This window comes from Anomaloglossus baeobatrachus, chromosome 6 (assembly GCF_048569485.1).
Source record: "Anomaloglossus baeobatrachus isolate aAnoBae1 chromosome 6, aAnoBae1.hap1, whole genome shotgun sequence".
Classification (NCBI taxonomy): Eukaryota; Metazoa; Chordata; class Amphibia; order Anura; family Aromobatidae; genus Anomaloglossus; species Anomaloglossus baeobatrachus.
This window is the reverse complement of record NC_134358.1, coordinates 35,878,492-35,899,306: the sequence shown is the minus strand read 5'-3', so window position 1 is coordinate 35,899,306 and position 20,815 is coordinate 35,878,492. Positions and strand designations below refer to the sequence as shown.

Below are 20,815 nucleotides of genomic sequence, written 5' to 3'. Positions count from 1 at the left end.
TCGGGCTCGGAAGTATTCCTTGGCCAAAATCTATCACAGGACCTGGAGAATTTTCCTGTCCTGGTGTCGCCCTTCCGGCCATGCTTCTTGGCCTTTTTTCCTTGCCGACCCTCCGGTCCTTTCTACAGTCCAGTCTGCAGCTAGGACTATCCCTCAAGGGACAGGTCTCGGCTCTGCCAGTGTGTTTCCAGCGGCGTATCGCCCGGCTGGCTCAGGTGCGCTCCTTCATACAGGGCGCATCTCACATCATTCCGCCTTACCGGCGGCCTTTGGATCCCTGGGACCTTAATCTAGTCCTCACGGCTTCCAGAAACCCCCCTTTGAGCCTCTTACGGAGGTTTCTTTGTCTCGTCTTTCACAGAAAGTGGTCTTTCTAGTGGCCATAACTTCCCTCGGGAGAGTCTCTGATTTGGCTGCACTCTCCTCTGAGTCACCTCTTTTGGTTTTTCATCAAAACAAGGTGGTTCTCCGTCCGACTCCGGACTTCCTCCCTAAGGTGGTTTCTCCTCCACCTTAACCAGGACATTTCCCTGCCTTCCTTTTGTCCGGCTCCTGTTCATCGCTTTGAAAAAGCGTTGCATATCCTGGATCTGGTGCGGGCGCTCCGGATCTATGTGTCTCGCACCGCTGTTCTTAGGCGGTGCACCTCTCTTTTTGTGCTGACCACAGGTCGGCGTAAGGGCCTCTCTGCTCTAAGCCGACCCTAGCTCGTTGGATTATGTCGGCCATTTCCGATGCCTACCAGTGTACTCAAGTGCCTCCCCCGCCGGGGGATCAAGGCACACTCGACCAGAGCTGTCGGTGCCTCTTGGGTTTCAGGCACCAGGCTATGGCTCAGCAGGTCTGTCAGACTGCCACTTGGACTAGTCTGCATGCCTTTTCGAAGCACTACAAGGGCATGCTCATGCTTCGGCAGATGCGAGCTTGGGCAGACGCACCCTTCTGGCGGCTGTCGCCCATTTGCAAAGTTAGGTTTCGCCTACTTCTCAGTTTTCTGTTTATTCCCACCCATGGACTGCTTTGGAACGTCCCATGGTCTGGGTCTCCCATAGGAACGATGAAGAAAAAGAGAATTTTGTTTACTTACCGTAAATTCTTTTTCTTATAGTTCCGTAATGGGAGACCCAGCACCCTCCCTGTTGCCTGTTGGCAGTTTCTTGTTCCGCGTGTTATCACCGGCTGTTGTTGTAGACAGAGGCTCCGGTTGTTCCGGTTCTTGCTCTATCTCTACTTGTGGGTGGCTACTCTCCTTCAGCTTTTGCACTAAACTGGCTATATTTGGTTAACCAGGGGGTGTATATGCTAGGAGGGAGGAGCTACACTTTTTAGTGTAGTACTTTGTGTGTCCTCCGGAGGCAGAAGCTATACACCCATGGTCTGGGTCTCCCATTACGGAACTATAAGAAAAAGAATTTACGGTAAGTAAACAAAATTCTCTTTTTTATAGGTACTTATGTGCTTTTTTTTTTTTTACATCACTGGGCTTCCCTGCAGCTTCATCTTGCAGTCTTGACCTAATGCAGGGAACTCCGGTGATGTCACAAGGGGAATCCGGTTCATGGCAGTGGATCACTGGGGTTTCCTGTCGAGTTGCCGGCATGAAGTCGGTTAACTTCTCCTTGCCTCCAGGGCAGCTACGTCACCGGAGTTCCCTCCGTCAAGGTCCTGCTGTAAAGACCATGAGGCCTAGGTGCAGGAAACCCTGGTGATCCACCGGCATGAACTCTATTCACCTTATGACGTCACCGGGGATCCCTGCATCTAGGCCTTGTGTGGTCTTTACTGTAGGACCTTGCTGGAGGGAACTCCGTTGACATACACTACAGTTCAAAAGTTTAGAGTCCCTTAGATATTTCCTTATTTTTGAAAGAAAAGCACATTTTTTTTTTTTCAATGAAGCTAACATTAAATTAAACAGAAATATCTACATAGGTGTAAAGAGGCCCATTTCCAACAACCACCACTCTAGTGTTCTAATGGTACATTGTGTTTGCTAACTATGTTAGAAGGCTAATGGATGTTTAGAAATCCCTTGAAAACCCTTGTGCAAGTATGTTAGCACAGCTGAAAACTGTTTTGCTGATGAGAGAAGCTATAAAACTGACCTTCCTTTGAACTAGTTGAGAATCTGGAGCATTACATTTGTTGGTTCCATTAAACTCTCAAAATGGCCAAAAAAAGAGAAGTTTCATGTGAAACTCTACAGTCTATTCTTGTTCTTAGAAATGAAGGATATTCCATGCAAGAAATTGACAAGAAACTGAAGATTTCCTACAATGGTGTGTACTACTCCCTTCAGAGGAGAGCACAAACAGGCTCTATACAGAGTAGAAAGAGAAGTGGGAGGCCGCGCTGCACAACTGAGCAACAAGACAAGTACATTACAGTCTCTAGTGTGAGAAATAGACATCTCACAGGTCCTCACCTGGCAGCTTCATTAAATAGTACCCGCAAAACGCCAGTGTCACCGTCTACAGTAAAGAGGCGAGTCCGGGATGCCGGCCTTTAGGGCAGAGCGATAAAGAAAAAGCCACATCAGAGACTGGCTAATAAAAGGAAAAGATTAATATGGGCAAAAGAACACCGACATTGGACAGAGGAAGAATGGAAAAAAGTGCTATGCACAGACGAATCGAGGTTTGAGGTGTTTGGATAATAATAATAATAATAATAATTTATTCATTTATATAGCGCTGTTAATTCCACAGCACTTTACATACAATTGCAACACTGTCCCCATTGGGGCTCACAATCTAGGTTCCCTGAGAGTATGTCTTTGGAGTGTGGGAGGAAACCCACGCAAACACCGGGAGAACATACAAACTCCTTGCAGATGGTGTCCTTGGTGGGATTTGAACCCAGGAACCCAGTGCTGCAAGACTGCAGTGCTAACCACTGAGCCACCATGCCGCCCTGGATCACACAGAAGAACATTTGTGAGATGCAGAACTAGTGAAAAGATGCTGGAAGACTGCCTGACGCCATCTGTCAAGCATGGTGGAGGTAATGTGATGGTCTGGGGTTGCTTTGGTGCTGGTAAAGTGGGAGATTTGTACAAGGTAAAAGGGATTTTGAATAAGGAAGGCTATCACTCCATTTTGCAACGCCAGGCCATACCCTGTGGACAGCGCTTGATTGGAGCCAATTTCATCCTACAACAGGACAATGACCCATAACACACCTCCAAATTATGCATGAACTATTTAGGGAAGAAGCCGGCAGCTGGTATCTATCTGTAATGGAGTGGCCAGCCCAGTCACCAGATCTGAACCCTATAGAGCTGTTGTGGGAGCAGCTTGACCGTATGGTGCAAAAAGTGCCCATCAAGACAATCCAACTTGTGGAGGGGGGGGAAGCATGGGGGGAAATATCTCCAGATTACCCCCGCAAATTAACAGCTAGAATGCCAAAGGTCTGCAAAGCTGGAATTGTGCAAAGGAGCATTCTGTGCCGAAAGCAAAGTGTGAAGCAGAAAATTATTATTTCAAGTAAAAATCATTATTTCTGACCTCGTCACTGTTTGGACGATACTTTCTATTCATTATGTAACTCATCTGATAAATAAAAGTAGGATTATACATGGAAAAGACAAAATTGTCCGGGTGACCCCAAACTTTTGAACTGTAGTGTAGGTGCCCTGGTCTGTGAGGCAATCCATACTTCAGTAACCCAGTGTCTCCATGGTGACACTGGGTTACCATGGCAGCGATCGGGTCCCTGTCATTGCATGACAGGGAACAGGTTGCAAGGGAAAGGTAAGCGATTCCTCTCTGCCTCCTGACTGCTGCGATCGCATTGATTGCAGCATTCAGGGGGTTAAATTGCCGGTAGTGGTGCGAGCACCGCTTTGAGCAGAGAGAGCAGAGTCCTGGCGGCAATCACAGGGGTACAGCGCCTGAACCCCCGCGATTGCCATGACAAAAAAAAAGCACAAAAAAATGCATGAAAAAAAAGCATATTTTTTTTTTTATTTTTGGGTGCACATAAAAACGCTACGTGGGCACATAGCTGAAAGTGTAAAAAAAAATAAAGTCAATCGGGCAGGGCCTGCAAGGCAGGAGCAAACACACGGGACAGAGCGGCCCCCTCTGGATGCTGTTATTTTTCTATTTTTGTGGGGGTTGTGTTCATGCAAAGGTTTTGATGTGGATTTCGGAGACTGATATGCAAAATTTACATAAAATGAAAAAAAAATAATATCTTGGCTATTATTCCTGTTGATTGCAAAGGGAAAATCCTCATTGCTGTTCATGCCGAGAGTTAAAAGCTTGCAGCAAAAAAAGTCAAACTGCTCTTAAAAAGAAAAAAAAAACAAACAATTGCAGTATAGGGGTCACCCTGCCCCTGCCATAGATATAGACCATCCTGTGCTCTGCTTCCTGTGCTGCGTTCACTGTGTATAGGACATAACATTTCTTCTCAGATCTCCATAGGAATTCACAAATGTTTTTGGCCGCGTGCCTTCAAGACGATTAGGCAAATCTGTGCCGCAGTCCTCACTGCCCCCAATAACATGGGGATCTAAGATACTGCTCTTCCTGGCCATTAGCTGCTTCTTTGTAGGAAGTAACCAGTCGTTTCTGCACAGACTGCTCAGAGCAGCTTCTCTCCCATCTACGAGGAGGGTGCGCTCAGTAGATCTCTAAGGCCGGTTTCACACATCCGGCGTGAGCTCTGCGGCTCAATCCGGCTGTGCAAGCTATGCAACGGATGCGGTGAAACCACCGCATCCTTTGCATAAGTTTTTCCTTTGCGGCCGGTTTTTGCCGCTTGCGGCATGCTACTGAGCATGCGCAGTGGCAAAAACCGCATGTGGCGGCCGGATGCGGTTATTGCCGCATCGCGCCGCATCCGGCCGCCATAGGCATGCATTGAAAAATGCGCCGCAAAAACGTGCCAGGCAACGTTCCATCCGGCCGCCGCATCGGCTAAATCTGCCGCATGCGGCAAAAACCGGACGGAACGCAAGGCCATGCGGCACTAATAAATGTCTATGCAGGAAAATCGCAACCGGCAGCAAAAAAAAAACGGTTGTGATTTTCCTGCAAAGTGCCGGATTGTGCCGCATAGCAAAAACCGGAGGTGTGAAAGCAGCCTAAGTGGTGCTGTCTATACAGTCACCGTAGAAATAGCAGAGCGAGAAGACTGCTTCTAGGCATCGACTTGTGCGTGCAATTATGATTTTTCTTTTCTACTGCAGAATCCATGGGACAGACCTATTGTATGTATGTATGTATGTATATATGGGTATATATGTATGTATGTATATATATATATATATATATATATATATATATATATATATATATATATATATATATATATATATATATATATATATATATATATATATATATATATATAATATTTTTTTGTCTGTAAGGTAACTTTTGACTTCCAGAGGGGGAAGGAGACTGACTAGAAAACCTACCTTTTTCTTTCTCTTTTTGCTATCAGTATGGGAAGAAGCCTGGGAAACTACTTGGGATTTTATTGCCTCCACATCTCTCCCTCTCCCATACAAACTACAGTGGGGGTGGGGATATTATTTGATCCTTCGCTGATTTTGTAAGCTTGCCCACTGACAGAGACCTGAATAGTCTATAATTTTAAGGGTAGGTTCATTTTAACAGTAAGAGATAAAATCCAGAAAATCACATTGTATAAATTATATAAATGTATTTGCATTTTGCAGAGAGAAATAAGTATTGGATCCCCTACCAACCATTAAGAGTTCTGGCTCCTACAGACACTTGGACACTCCTAATCCCCTTGTTCCCTGCATTACAGTCGGCTCTCACATCGTCACCTGTATAAAAGCCTCCTGTCCACAGACTCCATTAATCAGTTAGAATCGAACCTCTACACCATGGGCGACCAAAGAGCTTTCTAAGGTTGTCAGAGACAAGATCATAGACCTGCACAAGACTGGAATGGGCTACAAAGCCATAAGTAATACACTGGGTGAGAAGGAGACAACTGCTGGCGCAATAGTAAGAAAATGGAAAAAATACAAAATTTGTGTCAATCGACATCTGGGGCTCCATGCAAAATCTCACCTGTGGGTTTGAGGAAAGGGAGAGATCAGCTTAAAACTACACGGGGGGAACTTGTTACTAATCTCAAGGCAGATTGCACCTCTGTCACCAAGAAAACCAATGGTAACACATTACACCATAATCGCTCAAAATCCTGCAGTGCCCGCAAAGTCCAACTGCTCAAGAAGGCCCATGTGCAGCCTGCCTGTCTGAAGAAGGCCCATGTGTAGCCTGCCTGTCTGAAGAAGGCCCATGTGCAGTCGGCCCGTCTGAAGAAGGCCCATGTGCGGCCGGCCCGTCTGAAGAAGGCCCATGTGCAGCCGGCCCGTCTGAAGAAGGCCCATGTGCAGCCGGCCCGTCTGAAGAAGGCCCTTGGGCAGCCGGCCCGTCTGAAGAAGGCCCTTGGGCAGCCGGCCCGTCTGAAGAAGGCCCATGTGCAGCCGGCCCGTCTGAAGAAGGCCCATGTGCAGCCGGCCCGTCTGAAGAAGGCCCTTGGGCAGCCGGCCCGTCTGAAGAAGGCCCTTGGGCAGCCGGCCCGTCTGAAGAAGGCCCATGGGCAGCCGGCCCGTCTGAAGAAGGCCCATGGGCAGCCGGCCCGTCTGAAGAAGGCCCATGGGCAGCCGGCCCGTCTGAAGAAGGCCCATGGGCAGCCGGCCCGTCTGAAGAAGGCCCATGGGCAGCCGGCCCGTCTGAAGAAGGCCCATGGGCAGCCGGCCCGTCTGAAGAAGGCCCATGGGCAGCCGGCCCGTCTGAAGAAGGCCCATGGGCAGCCGGCCCGTCTGAAGAAGGCCCTTGTGCAGCCGGCCCGTCTGAAGAAGGCCCATGGGCAGCCGGCCCATCTGAAGAAGGCCCATGTGCAGCCGGCCCGTCTGAAGAAGGCCCATGTGCAGCCGGCCCGTCTGAAGAAGGCCCATGGGCAGCCGGCCCGTCTGAAGAAGGCCCATGGGCAGCCGGCCCGTCTGAAGTTTGCCAAAGAGCACCTGTATGATTCTGAGAGTGATTAGGAGAAGATGCTGTGGTCAGATGAGACAAAAATTGAGCTCTTTGATTTTAAAGGCTGCTTTACATGCTTCAATTTCTCGTGCGATCGCATTTTCGATCGCACCCGCACCCATCGTTTGTGCGGCACGGGCAATTTCTCGCTTTAGTCAAGTCGCTGTGTTTGGCGGAAGAGAAATGCTGCCTATGACCCAAAGAACACCATCCCCACTGTCAAGCATGCCGGTTGGAACATTATGTTTTGGGGGTGTTTCTCTACTGAGGGCACAGGACTACTTCACCGCATCAATGGGACAATGGATGGAGCCATGTACCGTAAAATCCTGAGTGTCAACCTCCTTCCCTCCACCAGGACATTAAAAATTGGTCGTGCCTGGGTCTTCCAGCACGACAAAGCCCAAAACTTTCAGCCAGGGCAACAAAGGAGTGGCTCAAAAAGAAGCACATTAAGGTCATGGAGTGACCTAGCAAGTCTCCAGACCTTAATCCCATAGAATCACTAAATCAGCAAGGGATCATATACTTATTTCCCCCACTGTATGTATGTGTGTATTATATCTCTGCCAGAAGTATAACATACCCTGGAACTTATTGGTGACAATGTTTAAAACTTCCATGGTGGGAGGGAATCTGGCATCCTAATGAGGGCTATAATTATAACTGGCAGATGGAAAAAGACTGGCTTTGCATTAACTGTGGACTACAGTGCTGGCCAAAAGTATTGGCACCCCTGCAATTCTGTCAGATAATACTTAGTTTCTTCTTGAAAATGATTGCAATCACAAATTCTTTGGTATTATTATCTTCATTTGTTTTGTCTTCAATGAAAAAAAATTAAAAAAAAATTGTCATAAAGCCAAATTGGATATAATTCCACACCAAACATAAAGGAGGTGGACAAAAGTATTGGCACTGTTTGAAAAATCCTGTGATGCTTCTGTAATTTGTGTAATAACAGCGCCTGTAACTTACCTGCGGCACCTAACAGGTGTTGGCAATAATAAATCACACTTGCAGCAGGTGACATGGATTAAAGTTGACTCAACCTCTGTCCTGTGTCCTTGTGTGCACCACATTGAGCATGGAGAAAAGAAAGAAGACCAAAGAACTGTCTGAGGACTTGAAAATCCAAATTGTGAGGAAGCATGAGCAATCTCAAGGCTACAAGTCCATCTCCAAAGACCTGAAAGTTCCTGTGTCTACGGTGCGCAGTGTCATCAAGAAGTGTAAAGCCCATGGCACTGTGGCTAACCTCCCTAGATGTGGAAGGAAAAGGAAAATTGACGAGAGATTTCAACACAAGATTGTGCGGATGGTGGATAAAGAACCTCGACTAACATCCAAACAAGTTCAAGCTGCCCTGCAGTCCGAGGGTACAACAGTGTCACCCGTACTATCCGTCGGCGTCTGCATGAAAAGGGACTGTATGGTAGGATACCCAGGAAGACCCCACTTCTTACCCCGAGACATAAAAAAGCCAGGCTGGAGTTTGCCAAAACTTACCTGAGAAAGCCTAAAACGTGTTGGAAGAATGTTCTCTGGTCGGATGAGACAAAAGTAGAGCTTTTGGGGAAAGGCATCAACATAGTTTACAGGAAAAAAAAAAAGAGGCATTCAAAGAAAAGAACACGGTCCCTACAGTCAAACATGGCGGAGGTTCCCTGATGTTTTGGGGTTGCTTTGCTGCCTCTGGCTCTGGACTGCTTGACCGTGTGCATGGCATTATGAAGTCTAAAGACTACCAACAAATTTTGCAGCATAATGTAGGGTCCAGTGTGAGAAAGATGGGTCTCCCTCAGAGGTCATGGGTCTTCCAGCAGGACAATGACCCAAAACACATTTCAAAAAGCACTAGAAAATGGTTTGAGAGAAAGCACTGGAGACTACTAAAGTGGCCAGCAATGAGTCCAGACCTGAACCCCATAGAAGACCTGTGGAGAGATCTCACAATGGCAGTTTGGAGAAGGCCCCCTTCAAATCTCAGGGACCTGGAGCAGTTTGCCAAAGAAGAATGGCCTAAAATTCCAGCAGAGCATTGTAAGAAGCTCATTGACGGTTACCGGAAGCGGTTGTGCGCAGTTATTTTGGCTAAAGGTTGTGCAACCAAGTATTAGGCTAAGGGTGCCAATACTTTTGTCTGGCCCATTTTTGGAGTTTTGTGTAAAATGATCAATGATTTGATTTTTTTTTTTCCATTCTCTTTTGTGTTTTTTCATTGAAATCAAAATAAATGAAGATAATAATACCAAAGAATTTGTGATTGCAATCATTTTCAAGAAGAAACCGAGTATTCTCTGACAGAATTGCAGGGGTGCCAATACTTTTGCCGAGCACTGTAGCTCCTGGAAAGGGTAGGAAGATGGGACTTTTCTGGGCACTCTAATTACAGCTGTCAAAGGAGGATGGCGACTGACGTACTGGAGCATATGTGTACAACTGCCAGAGGGGGAAGGTGATTGACTCGGAAACTGGGACTATATTTACAACTGCCAAAACTATCAGGAACTTGGAATTTTTTCAGACTTCATTCAGAATTGCCAGAGGGTGAAAAATACAGACTTGAAATTTTCGGAGGTCTATATGTAAAACTGGCAGAGGGAAATAGTTTATGGGACTTACTAGAGACCAATATTTATTTATAAGTGTTAGTGAGGGCAAGATTGACATTCCAAGAGAGATGGACATTGACTGGAAGAACTTATTGAAGACTATGTATACAGCTGCTAGAAGGGTAAGGAGCTTGATCTCTTACTGGAGTCTGGAAATTTGCCGTGAACTATATGTACAGCAGCCAGAAAGGGAAGGAGTCTTGGAAAATACTCATGTTTTTATTTACAGCGGGACAGTGAGAAAGAGACTGACTTTGGAATAAATATATAGCTATTATAGGGGGGAAGGAAGCTGGCAACTTAGTCGACATTCTTTATAAATGCCACTAGGGTAAGAATATTGACTGGGAATTTACTGTGTGATATATGTTCTGCTGCCAGGAGGGGAAGGAGACTGATTTAAACAACTTACTGGAGATTATATGTACAGCTCTCAAAACGTAAAGAGTTTTGTTAGTGGGGATGTAGAGCATGGAGGAGTGAAGGACTGTCACTCTAGTCTCCCTTCTGTTTTGGGACTAGTGACCGCTTTAGGACAGGCGCCTCCCAACCCCATCTAGACTGCTCATTTAAACGAGGTCTCCTTTCCTTTGGCATCTCATGAGTTAATATCGGTTTTGTTGCCAGCAGATCTTAGCAGTACAAGTCAGCTGTAGCTGCTATGAGTCCATGCCCATTTAGGTTTAAATAGTGGAGTTTTTCCCAGCAGTCCTTGCTGCTGTTTGAATCCCTTCTACTCTGGCCATCGAGGTGGAAAGAGCTGCTGAGGATTTGTCCTGTGGCCATCCACCTGCTACTATAGAGTCTGTCTGCTGCCGTGAAGTTTGGTGTTTTAATCCTTCGGTTTATCCCCCTGTCTCTTTCCTTTCCCTCCATGTTTATTATTAGTGCAGCGGTGGGACTAGTGTCTCCTGCAAGCCATCTCACTAGCTAGGGTGTTTGCAGGGCTAGAGAGGGATTAGGTATCCAGCTTGGCGGCAGATTTAAACATCCCATATAAGGACACTGGGGAGCTCAGGTACAGCATGAGGTGAGTTCAGGCGTTTTCCCCTTACCCCTCTCCCCAGCCATAGGGCCCACCATTGTTAAAGTGTCCCCCTTTTGTTTTTTTGTTGTATAATGGATTATGCAACATAGCCTAGCAGTCTGGCCCCGGGTTCGGCAGCAGTGCTGAGTGGGACGATGGTACGGAAATTAAAGGTATATTTTTGTGTTTAATGTGATGAAGCTGGACCTCCAGCAATCAGCGGTAATCTGTTCAGTTGCTCAATTTCCCTGCAGCACTCCCAGAGGCGAAACGAGGAATTACACCGCACCTATTGAAATCCAGTTCGGAGTGTGTGTAATACACAAACTAGTTACTGCCATCTGGCTTGTGGATCCGGAACAATGGATATTCCCCCTAATAATAAATATATATATATATATATATATATATATATATATATATATATATATATATATATATATATATATTTTTACCATTGGGGTAAGTAGTCTCCCCTGCCCATGTTTTCCTGGGTAATGACTGGTAATTTCTAGTTACTGCCATGTTAAGCCTTAAAACCTGAGAATAATTGGTATCCACTCTGCCAGGACAGATTATTGATTGGGTCCCTCGGGTTGTCATGTCCGCCTTCTATTGATCCGTATGACGCCCTTTCTTCCCCCGTGGTATTATCCTGTCATTTCATTTCCAAGGGGAACATTTACCTGAAGTTAAACCCCTGTCGCTGCATCTATAAAGTCATTGCTCTTTATGCTTTTTGGGGTTTTTTTTTTCCCCTTCTTTGCACATTTATCACTTGCATTATTCCTAATTGGGTCCATTGTCATATTTAATGGACAAATTAGGCTAGTTTCACACTTGCGTTGGACGGCTTCCGTAGCATTGCGTTGTGTGACGGATGCAACGTATGCGTTGCATATAGTGGCACAACGCAATGCTACAGATCGTACAAAATAACGGAAAGCGTTATTTATTTATTTTTTTCTTCTTTACAGTACCGGCAGCCGACTATTGTGAACGATCAGCTGATCGCTCTTAATAGCCGGCGGCCGAGCGCTCTCACATGCCGGCGGCCGGTCGCTCAGCTGAGTGCCCTGACGTGCCGGCGGCCGGTCGCTCAGCTGAGTGCCCTGACGTGCCGGCGGCCGGTCGCTCAGCTGAGTGCCCTGACGTGCCGGCGGCCGGTCGCTCAGCTGAGTGCCCTGACGTGCCGGCGGCCGGTCGCTCAGCTGAGTGCCCTGACGTGCCGGCGGCCGGTCGCTCAGCTGAGTGCCCTGACGTGCCGGCGGCCGGTCGCTCAGCTGAGTGCCCTGACGTGCCGGCGGCCGGTCGCTCAGCTGAGTGCCCTGACGTGCCGGCGGCCGAGCGCTCAGCTGAGTGCCCTGACGTGCCGGCGGCCGAGCGCTCAGCTGAGTGCCCTGACGTGCCGGCGGCCGAGCGCTCAGCTGAGTGCCCTGACGTGCCGGCGGCCGAGCGCTCAGCTGAGTGCCCTGACGTGCCGGCGGCCGAGCGCTCAGCTGAGTGCCCTGACGTGCCGGCGGCCGAGCGCTCAGCTGAGTGCCCTGACGTGCCGGCGGCCGGGCGCTCAGCTGAGTGCCCTGACGTGCCGGCGGCCGAGCGCTCAGCTGAGTGCCCTGACGTGCCGGCGGCCGAGCGCTCAGCTGAGTGCCCTGACGTGCCGGCGGCCGAGCGCTCAGCTGAGTGCCCTGACGTGCCGGCGGCCGAGCGCTCAGCTGAGTGCCCTGACGTGCCGGCGGCCGAGCGCTCAGCTGAGTGCCCTGACGTGCCGGCGGCCGAGCGCTCAGCTGAGTGCCCTGACGTGCCGGCGGCCGGGCGCTCAGCTGAACTTTCGGCCACTGAGAAATAAAATAAAGTTTGTGATTAAAAAAAAAAAAAAAAGAGCATGCGCAGTGAAAAATAAAGGTTTCCGCTGCTCAAAAAAACGTTACATGCAGCGTTCCATCCGCCTGGCGCAGCGTCAAAATAACGACGCTGCGTCGTCCAGCGGATGCAACACTGACACTTGCGTTACAGTGCGTCGCCCATACAAGTCTATGGAGAATAGCGCAGTGCATTAACGGACTGTGCTATTTTCCATAGTGACGGACTGCGCTGAACGCAAGTGTGAAAGTAGCCTTAATAGTATAATATATATACAGAAGTCGTATTCATTCTTGGCTGCCCTGCGGGTTAAATGGAGCACATTGTGATATTGTCCTCCTAAATGTAAACATTGGGCTGATTCTTCGTTTTCTGAAACTATTAGGAAAAATGTTCGACTATTACCAAAGTTAATAATTTGATGATGTCCTCCATCCTGCTGCTTCTTTCTAGTAAGGTTTTATCTCACCCCAGAGCTGGAGTCACTGTTACACTGCTCAGTGCTGTTCTAGAAGGTCCTCTACGTTACGGATTACTATTTATAGTTAACAAGGCTGAAAAAGGAGAATTGTTTCTCAATCTTTAATCCAGTCTGTCCCAGGGGAGCTAATCTTTCAATCCTGATCCAATTAATGTCTTTAATCTCACCCCAGAGCTGGATTCACAGCTACACTGCACAGATTCACAACTTTTTATGTGTTGTCCTTCATGTTGCTGCAGCTTCTGAACATGTGCTGCCTTGAGAAAGGAGAGCAGGAATCCCTCATGTATGTGTGTGCTGTGCATGGGCGACACCCTATTTGCTAATGTCCACCTACTAGCTCAGGGACAACTGATGCTGTATAATGTCTTCCATGCTGCTGCTGCTTCTTCTGAACATGTTCTCATAGGGACAGGACAGCACGAATCCTGTCTGTCTGTCTTTCTGTCTGACATTATATCGGCTAGTTTCCACCCAGTAGCTCAGAGACCACGTCTACCATATAATGTCCTCCATGCTGCTGCTTCAAAACATTGGCAGCATAGAGACAGGAGAGGAGGAATCCCTCATGTCTGTGTGTGCGGTGTATGGGAGACATCATATTGGCTAGTTTCCACCCACTAGCTCAGACAACTGCTGTATAACGTCCTCCATGCTGCTGCTTCTAAACATGTGATGCATAGAGACAGGAGAGCAGGAATCCCTCATGTCTTTGTGTGATGTGTATGTGAGACCTCATAGTGGCTTGTCTCATCTAGTAGCTCAGAGACAACTGCTACTGTATAATGTCCTCCTTGCTGCTGCTACTTCTGAACATGTTCTGCATAGAGGCAGGAGAGGATGAATCCCTCGTTTGTGCTATGTGAGAGGCAACATAGCAGCTAGTCTCCACCCACTAGCTCAGAGACAATTTCTGTTGTATAATATCCTCCTTGCTGCTCAATATTGTCCTCTATACTGCTGAATAATGGCCTCCATGCTGCTGTTTAAGAACATGTTCTGCATAAAGACAGAACAGGAATCCCTCATGTCTGTGTGTGCAGTGTATGGGAGACATCATAGTGGCTTGTCTCATCTACTAGCTCAGAGAGAACTGCTGCTGTGTAATATCCTCCATGCTGCTGTTACTTCTGAACATGTCCTGCATAGAGACAGGAGAGGAGGAATCCCTCATGTGTGTGCGCTGTGTGAGAGTCAACATAACAGCTAGTCTCCACCCACTAGCTCGGAGACAACTGCTGGTATATAATGTCCTCCATGCTGCTACTCAACATGTCCTGCATAGAGACAGGAGAGCAGGAATCCTTCATGTCTGTGTATGGGAGACGACCTATCGAGTAGTCTTTACCTTCCAGCTCAGAGACAACAGTAGCACGTTAGAGCAAGCCGAGAGGAAACTTCTGAAAAATTAAGGCTATGTCAGGACCGCTTTTGCGGACTGTATAAACTGTCTTGCTTTTGATACATACACTTTACTGCTTATTCTGAAATGACAGGTGCAGTTGAGGGTCTGCAAAGCAAATTCCACCCCAGCTTTGATCCATTGTACTTCTGTATGTCTGTGCTGTGACATGGTGTTTGTGCTTTTTTTCTGCTTTACTGAGAATAGCAATAGATACTGTACCTTCCTCATAGTGGGAACAGCTTGTATCATTGAGGTGTAATAAGATTCCTTCTCCCCGTGGGAAGGATGCAGATTTCTGGTCCGGAGCCTCTCCGCAGCACAGTTACCATGCCACTTAATTAACTTACAGCTAATGTGCTCCATCATTATACCACGCGCACAAAGCCCTTCTCACAGGTCAAACTCATTAGACATCGTTCATTGGAAAAGGCCACAGGAAAACGGGCGACCTAGAGAATGTACACAAAGCGCGGTGCAAATGTTTTAGGCAGGTGTGGAAGAAATGCTGAAACTCAAGGATGCATTTAACATACTGCAGAGAGAATGAACAAAAAGAGATCTAAATCCCATCAGTATTTGTAAACCGCCCTTCACCTTCATCACTTCTTCTCAGTCATTTGTACAGGCTTTGACGGAACTCGGCAGGAGGTTTTTCCAAACATCTTGGAGACCTGACCCCCGATCTTCAGTGTATGAGGCTTGTGTGGATCCTTTTGTCTCCTAATCTCAGACAGACGGGATGATGTGAGATCAGGGCTCTGCTTGGGCCGGAGCATTACCCCTAGGGCTCTGCGGGGGCCGGAGCATTACCCCTAGGGCTCTGCGGGGGCCGGAGCATTACCCCTAGGGCTCTGCGGGGGCCGGAGCATTACCCCTAGGGCTCTGCGGGGGCCGGAGCATTACCCCTAGGGCTCTGCGGGGGCCGGAGCATTACCCCCAGGGCTCTGCGGGGGCCGGAGCATTACCCCCAGGGCTCTGCGGGGGCCGGAGCATTACCCCCAGGGCTCTGCGGGGGCCGGAGCATTACCCCCAGGGCTCTGCGGGGGCCGGAGCATTACCCCCAGGGCTCTGCGGGGGCCGGAGCATTACCCCCAGGGCTCTGCGGGGGCCGGAGCATTACCCCCAGGGCTCTGCGGGGGGCCGGAGCATTACCCCCAGGGCTCTGCGGGGGGGGCCGGAGCATTACCCCCCGGGCTCTGCGGGGGCCGGAGCATTACCCCTAGGGCTCTGCGGGGGGCCGGAGCATTACCCCTAGGGCTCTGCGGGGGGCCGGAGCATTACCCCTAGGGCTCTGCGGGGGGCCGGAGCATTACCCCTAGGGCTCTGCGGGGGGCCGGAGCATTACCCGTAGGGCTCTGCGGGGGGCCGGAGCGTGAACTCCAGGGCTCTGCGGGGGGCCGGAGCGTGAACTCCAAAGCTCTGCGGGGGGCCGGAACGTGAACTCCAGGGCTCTGGGGGGGGGGCCGGAGCGTGAACTCCAGGGCTCTGCAGGGGTTGGAACGTGAACTCCAGGATGATGTGCAAAGGATTTAAATATCCATTTTTTTTCTACAAAATAGGTCCATAATTTTGCTATTTTGAGCTTTTTGTTTTTTCTGATACAAAGCTCCTTCTAATCTTCCTCATAAGCATAGGCCAAAATTCTCGTAATTTCAGCCACCGCTAGAGGGAGCTCACTGCAGCGCTTAATGTTGAAATCTCATGCAGTGATCTATGGAGCGCCCTCTAGTGGTGACTGTGGGAAGCCAGACTTTTATAATTTTAAGACTTTATCACATTATAAAATAAAGAATTGATTTGAAACCCTCAACGTTGTCTTCTGACCACTGCAGCCAATCACTGTCTTCAGCGGTCACACGCATGTTCATTGCCACTTGCGTATCCACACCAGTAGATATCTGTAGATATGACATCGCCAGCACCGCTGACCTCCCCTTTAAGGCGGACGCAAATTACACATTTTAAAAATAGTGGAAAACGTTTTTAACTCTTGAATTGCAGGTCTGCGCCCATTTATGGTGCCCCCAACCTATGGCTCAGCTTATAGCATGAAACTACAACTCCCATCATGCCCCAAAAGCCTAATTTTGCTTAATAACACTTTCCTAATTGTCTTCCCTTCTTCTCGCAGGCATCTAGACCATCACAAGCTGTGGGAGTCCAACGAGTTTGCGGTTTCGTGCTTTAAGATCATCATGTATTCCATTCAGGTGGGTGACTGATGACCCTATTCCTGCTTTTTTAGGTTACCTTCTCACCAAACACATGTGACTGTATCAATAAAGTTATTTTTAAAAGCCAAATACACCAGGAAAAATCATCAACAAAGCAGCTTTATTTAAATTACATAGCAAAAAGCAGCAAAAAAAACCACAACATCAAAAATACGATAAAACGTAAGTGCCATATTTTTCGGTTTATAAGATGCACCCCAAATTTAGAGGGGAAAAAAAAGGGGGGGGTCTGTCTTACAATCCCGTGGTGTTTTACTGGCAGCGGTGGGGGAGCGGACTCAGAGGAGGCAGGGGCGGTGGTGGATCAGGGCGATGCTGCGGGCGCCGTGAACCAGGCAACTACCAGGAACTGTCAGCAGTGCGAGCTTCAAAGAAATGGCGCCCGGAGTCTGCGTGTGCGCAGATGGAGCTGTCGGCTCTAAATCTCATATGCGCACGCACCAGTTCTGGACGCCATTTTCCTGGAGGCGGCACGTGCGCAGATGAGATCCTGGGCCGTGAGCTCCATCTGCACACACGCCACCTCCGGGCGCCATTATTTGATGTACGCACCGCTGACATTTTCAGGATGGCGCCCATAGCACAGTGACCGCAGCCACAGCACAGCACACACAACCACAGCACAGCGCCCACAGCCATAGCACAGCATTTATAGAATAAGGGGGCACCTTTCCCCTATTGGGATCACCATCAGCAAAATTGGGGCAAATTAAGACAGGAAAAAAAGAGTTGCTGTATATAGGGATCAAACAATGCGTTTTTGTTCAATTCAAAAAAATTTATTGGTACAAAAATTTGTGCATACATAGAACCCACACAAGACAGTGAAAGGGTTAAAAACATTTAAAATATGTATAATTAACGAACACCCCAATCCAGCAGGATTAGATACAGCTGGTAAGTGCTCAGCTCAGGGGATAAATTGCACTACGATCAGTGATGGTATCATTTATTACACAGCCACAGCACAGCTCCCACAGCACAGCACAGCACCCACAACCACAGCACAGCACCCACAACCACAGCACAGCACCCACAACAACAGCACAGCTCCCACAACAGCACAGCTCCCACAGCACAGCACAGTGCCTTCAGCCACAGCACAGCCCCCACAACAGCACAGCGCCCACAGCACAGCGCTTGCAGCCACAGCACAGCACCCGCACCCACAGCACAGCGCTTGCAGCCACAGCACAGCCCCCACAACAACAGCACAGCGCCCGCAGCCACAGCACAGCCCCCACAACAGCACAGCGCCCACAGCACAGCGCTTGCAGCCACAGCACAGCACCCGCAACTACAGCACAGCCCCCACAACAACAGCACAGCCCCCACAACAACAGCACAGTGCCTGCAGCCACAGCACAGCCCCCCCACAACAACAGCACAGAGCCCACAACCACAGCACAGCACCCGCAGCATTGCTCCTGCGACCCCTCTCCACCACTCCCAGTAAGCAACATTCAGGTTGTAGTGTGCACCCCTCATTTTCCTCCCACATTTTTGGGAGGAAAAGTGCATCTTTATAAACCGAAAAATACGGTAACTTATTTTCTTCAGCGCTCTATTGGGAGACCCAGACGATTGGGGTATAGCTACTGCCCTCTGGAGGCCACACAAAGCACTACATCAAAAGTGCAAGGCCCCTCCCCCTCTGGCTATACCCCCCCCGTGGTATCACGGGTTCTCCAGTTTTAGCTTTGTGTGCGAAGGAGGTCAGACATTCCATGCATAGCGCCACAGATTTTAGTCAGCAGTAGCTGCTGACTATTTCGGATGGAAGAAAAGAGGACACATATAGTGTCCCCAGCATGCTCCCTTCTCACCCCTGGATGGTGTTGTAAGGTTGAGGTACCTATTGCTGGTACGGAGGCTGGAGCCCACATGCTGCTTTCCTTCCACATCCCCCTGAGGGGCTCTGTGGAAGTGGGATCCTGCCGGCCTCAAAGCTCTGACGCCGGGCTCCATCCACAGACCCATTTGAACCTGTTGGATACGGAGCTGGAGTACCGTTCAGGGACATGGCCCTGCACCATTACAGGTACTCTGTGTCCCCGTACACACAGGCACAGCACACTCCAGACTTGCTGGGTGTGCTAGTGCGCCGGGGACAGTAATGGGTTACAGTCACTGCAGCTTTGCTGAGTGACTTTGTGTTTTGGGAACTACCGCGCCGGACGCTCCGGGAGCGGCGGCGCGGCTGGGACTTGTAGTTTGCCGGGGACTGGGCGCCGACCGCGCTTTTACGGCGGCGGCGCTTATAAATCCAGTCCCCGGCTTCTGCGGCCTAGTGCCGCTTCGTTCCCGCCCCCTCCCTGTCACTCAGGGAAGGGGACAGGCGCTGAGCAATCAGCAGCGCCGAGGGCTGGAGCCTTTTTACATGCTCCAGCCCTCTCACTGCACACTGTCGGGCGCCGGATTCCCGCTCTGCCTTGGGGGCACGCCCACGGCCCGCCCCTCCTCACATGAGCTGGGGAAGAAGCCGGCAGCCATTACTGAAGTCCGAGCTCGGATTTTCAGCAACCAGGCAGGACGGTGGCGATCATACACCCGCTTATAGGCGGGCGGTAAGCGGCACACATAGTGCTGACCACAGATAACTGCAGTGTATACATGTGTTGTTTTTAACTGCACAGGTCGCTATATGCCCGCTTGGGGAGCGACACATTAGCAGCAGGAAAGCAGGTGTGCTAAGGCACAGGCTTTCTAGGCTGCTTGTATTGCACGACTGAGGTGTTCATTTGTGTTTATGTGTTATACATTGCACTGTACAGTCGCTAGTCTTAGCTATATTCTCCTGGAATGGCTAGACTACAGCAGCAGAAAACCAAGGGTGCTGGGGCACAGGTTTTTTTCTATGCTGCTTGTATTGCATGGGCTGCAGTGTGCATTTGTACTTGTGCTTGTATGCTATACATTGCACTGTATGGTCACTCTTCTGGGCTATATTCCCCTAGATGACTAGTCTACAGCAGCAGAAGAGCTGGGGTGCCAGGGCACAGGCTTCTATGCTGCTTGTATTGCATGTGCTGCAGTGTTCATTTGTACTTGTGCTTGTATGCTATACATTGCACTGTAGGGTCACTCTTGGCTATATTCCCCTAGATGACTAGTATACAGCAGCAGAAGAGCAGGGGTGCCAGGGCACAGGCTTCTATGCTGCTTGTATTGCTTGTGCTGCAGTGGTCATTGTACTTTATGCTTGTATGCTATACATTGCACTGTACGGTCACCAATCTTGGCTATATAATTCTAGATAGCTAGTCGGCAGCGGCAAAACAGCAACACAGATTTTCAGTGCTGTTTTTACTACATGGGATGCTGTTCATGACACCGTCCCATGGTGTGCATGTTCCCCCGTAGCACGTGCCGGGGTCTCTAGCACTTCGTCTGCCTGGGTCTCTACTAGTTGTGGCCAAAGAAACCACCTGTCAACCCTGTCCATGGACAGGGACGGAGTGGTCATAATATAGAGACTTGCAGTCCAGACAGGCCATGGGCAATCTACTTGACCAAAAGGCAGCTCTTCAGGGCTTTGATACTGACATAGCTATCGATCCGGATACACCGGGTGGTAACGCCATACGGAATGATCCTATACCGTCCATCAATGGAAGGTTGGATCTTTCTCCCTCAGCTCCCCCAGTGGAGATAGGAGACGAACAGGAGAAGTCCCTTTTCAGTATCTCACACAGATGTTGAGTATTTTTCTGGCCACGCTGACTTCAGAGAAGCAGTCCAGGAACACCACGCTTACCAGATAAGCGTCTTCTCCAAGCGTTTTTAGGATACACGTTATCCCTTTTACCCTGACGCGGTCAGTGCTGGACCCAGGGTCCAAAGGTGGATTCTCCAATCTCCAGGCTTGCGTCTAGAGACATAGTTGCACTGGAGATGGGGCTTCACTTAAAGACGCCAGTCACAGACAGATGGACTCTGGTTGAAATCTGTCTAGGAAGCTATCGGCGTGTCGGTTGCTCCGGCATCCACAGCCGTATAGGCAACCTAACCTTTTCAGCTGTTCTTGCGCAGCTGGCCTTGAGCACAGGGACATCTGTACCGCAGAGGCGTCCGTAACCCGCAATGTCTGCACTGCGACTTACCCTGTTAATACTGTCCTAAAAGTACAGTCGAGGTTTCGGTCCTTCCCAAGCTCCGG

General features: G+C 49.2%; 1 protein-coding gene across 2 annotated transcripts in view; it reads left to right on the top strand.

Annotated features, from left to right (window-relative positions):
* EFR3A (EFR3 homolog A) overlaps positions 1–20,815 on the top strand; it is a 157,771-nt gene that overhangs the window by 16,359 nt on the left and 120,597 nt on the right. For both annotated transcript variants that reach the window (XM_075352857.1, XM_075352856.1), the window contains exon 6: positions 16,554–16,632. In XM_075352857.1, the coding sequence (XP_075208972.1) occupies positions 16,554–16,632 (79 nt within the window). The remainder of the gene's footprint in view (positions 1–16,553; positions 16,633–20,815) is intronic.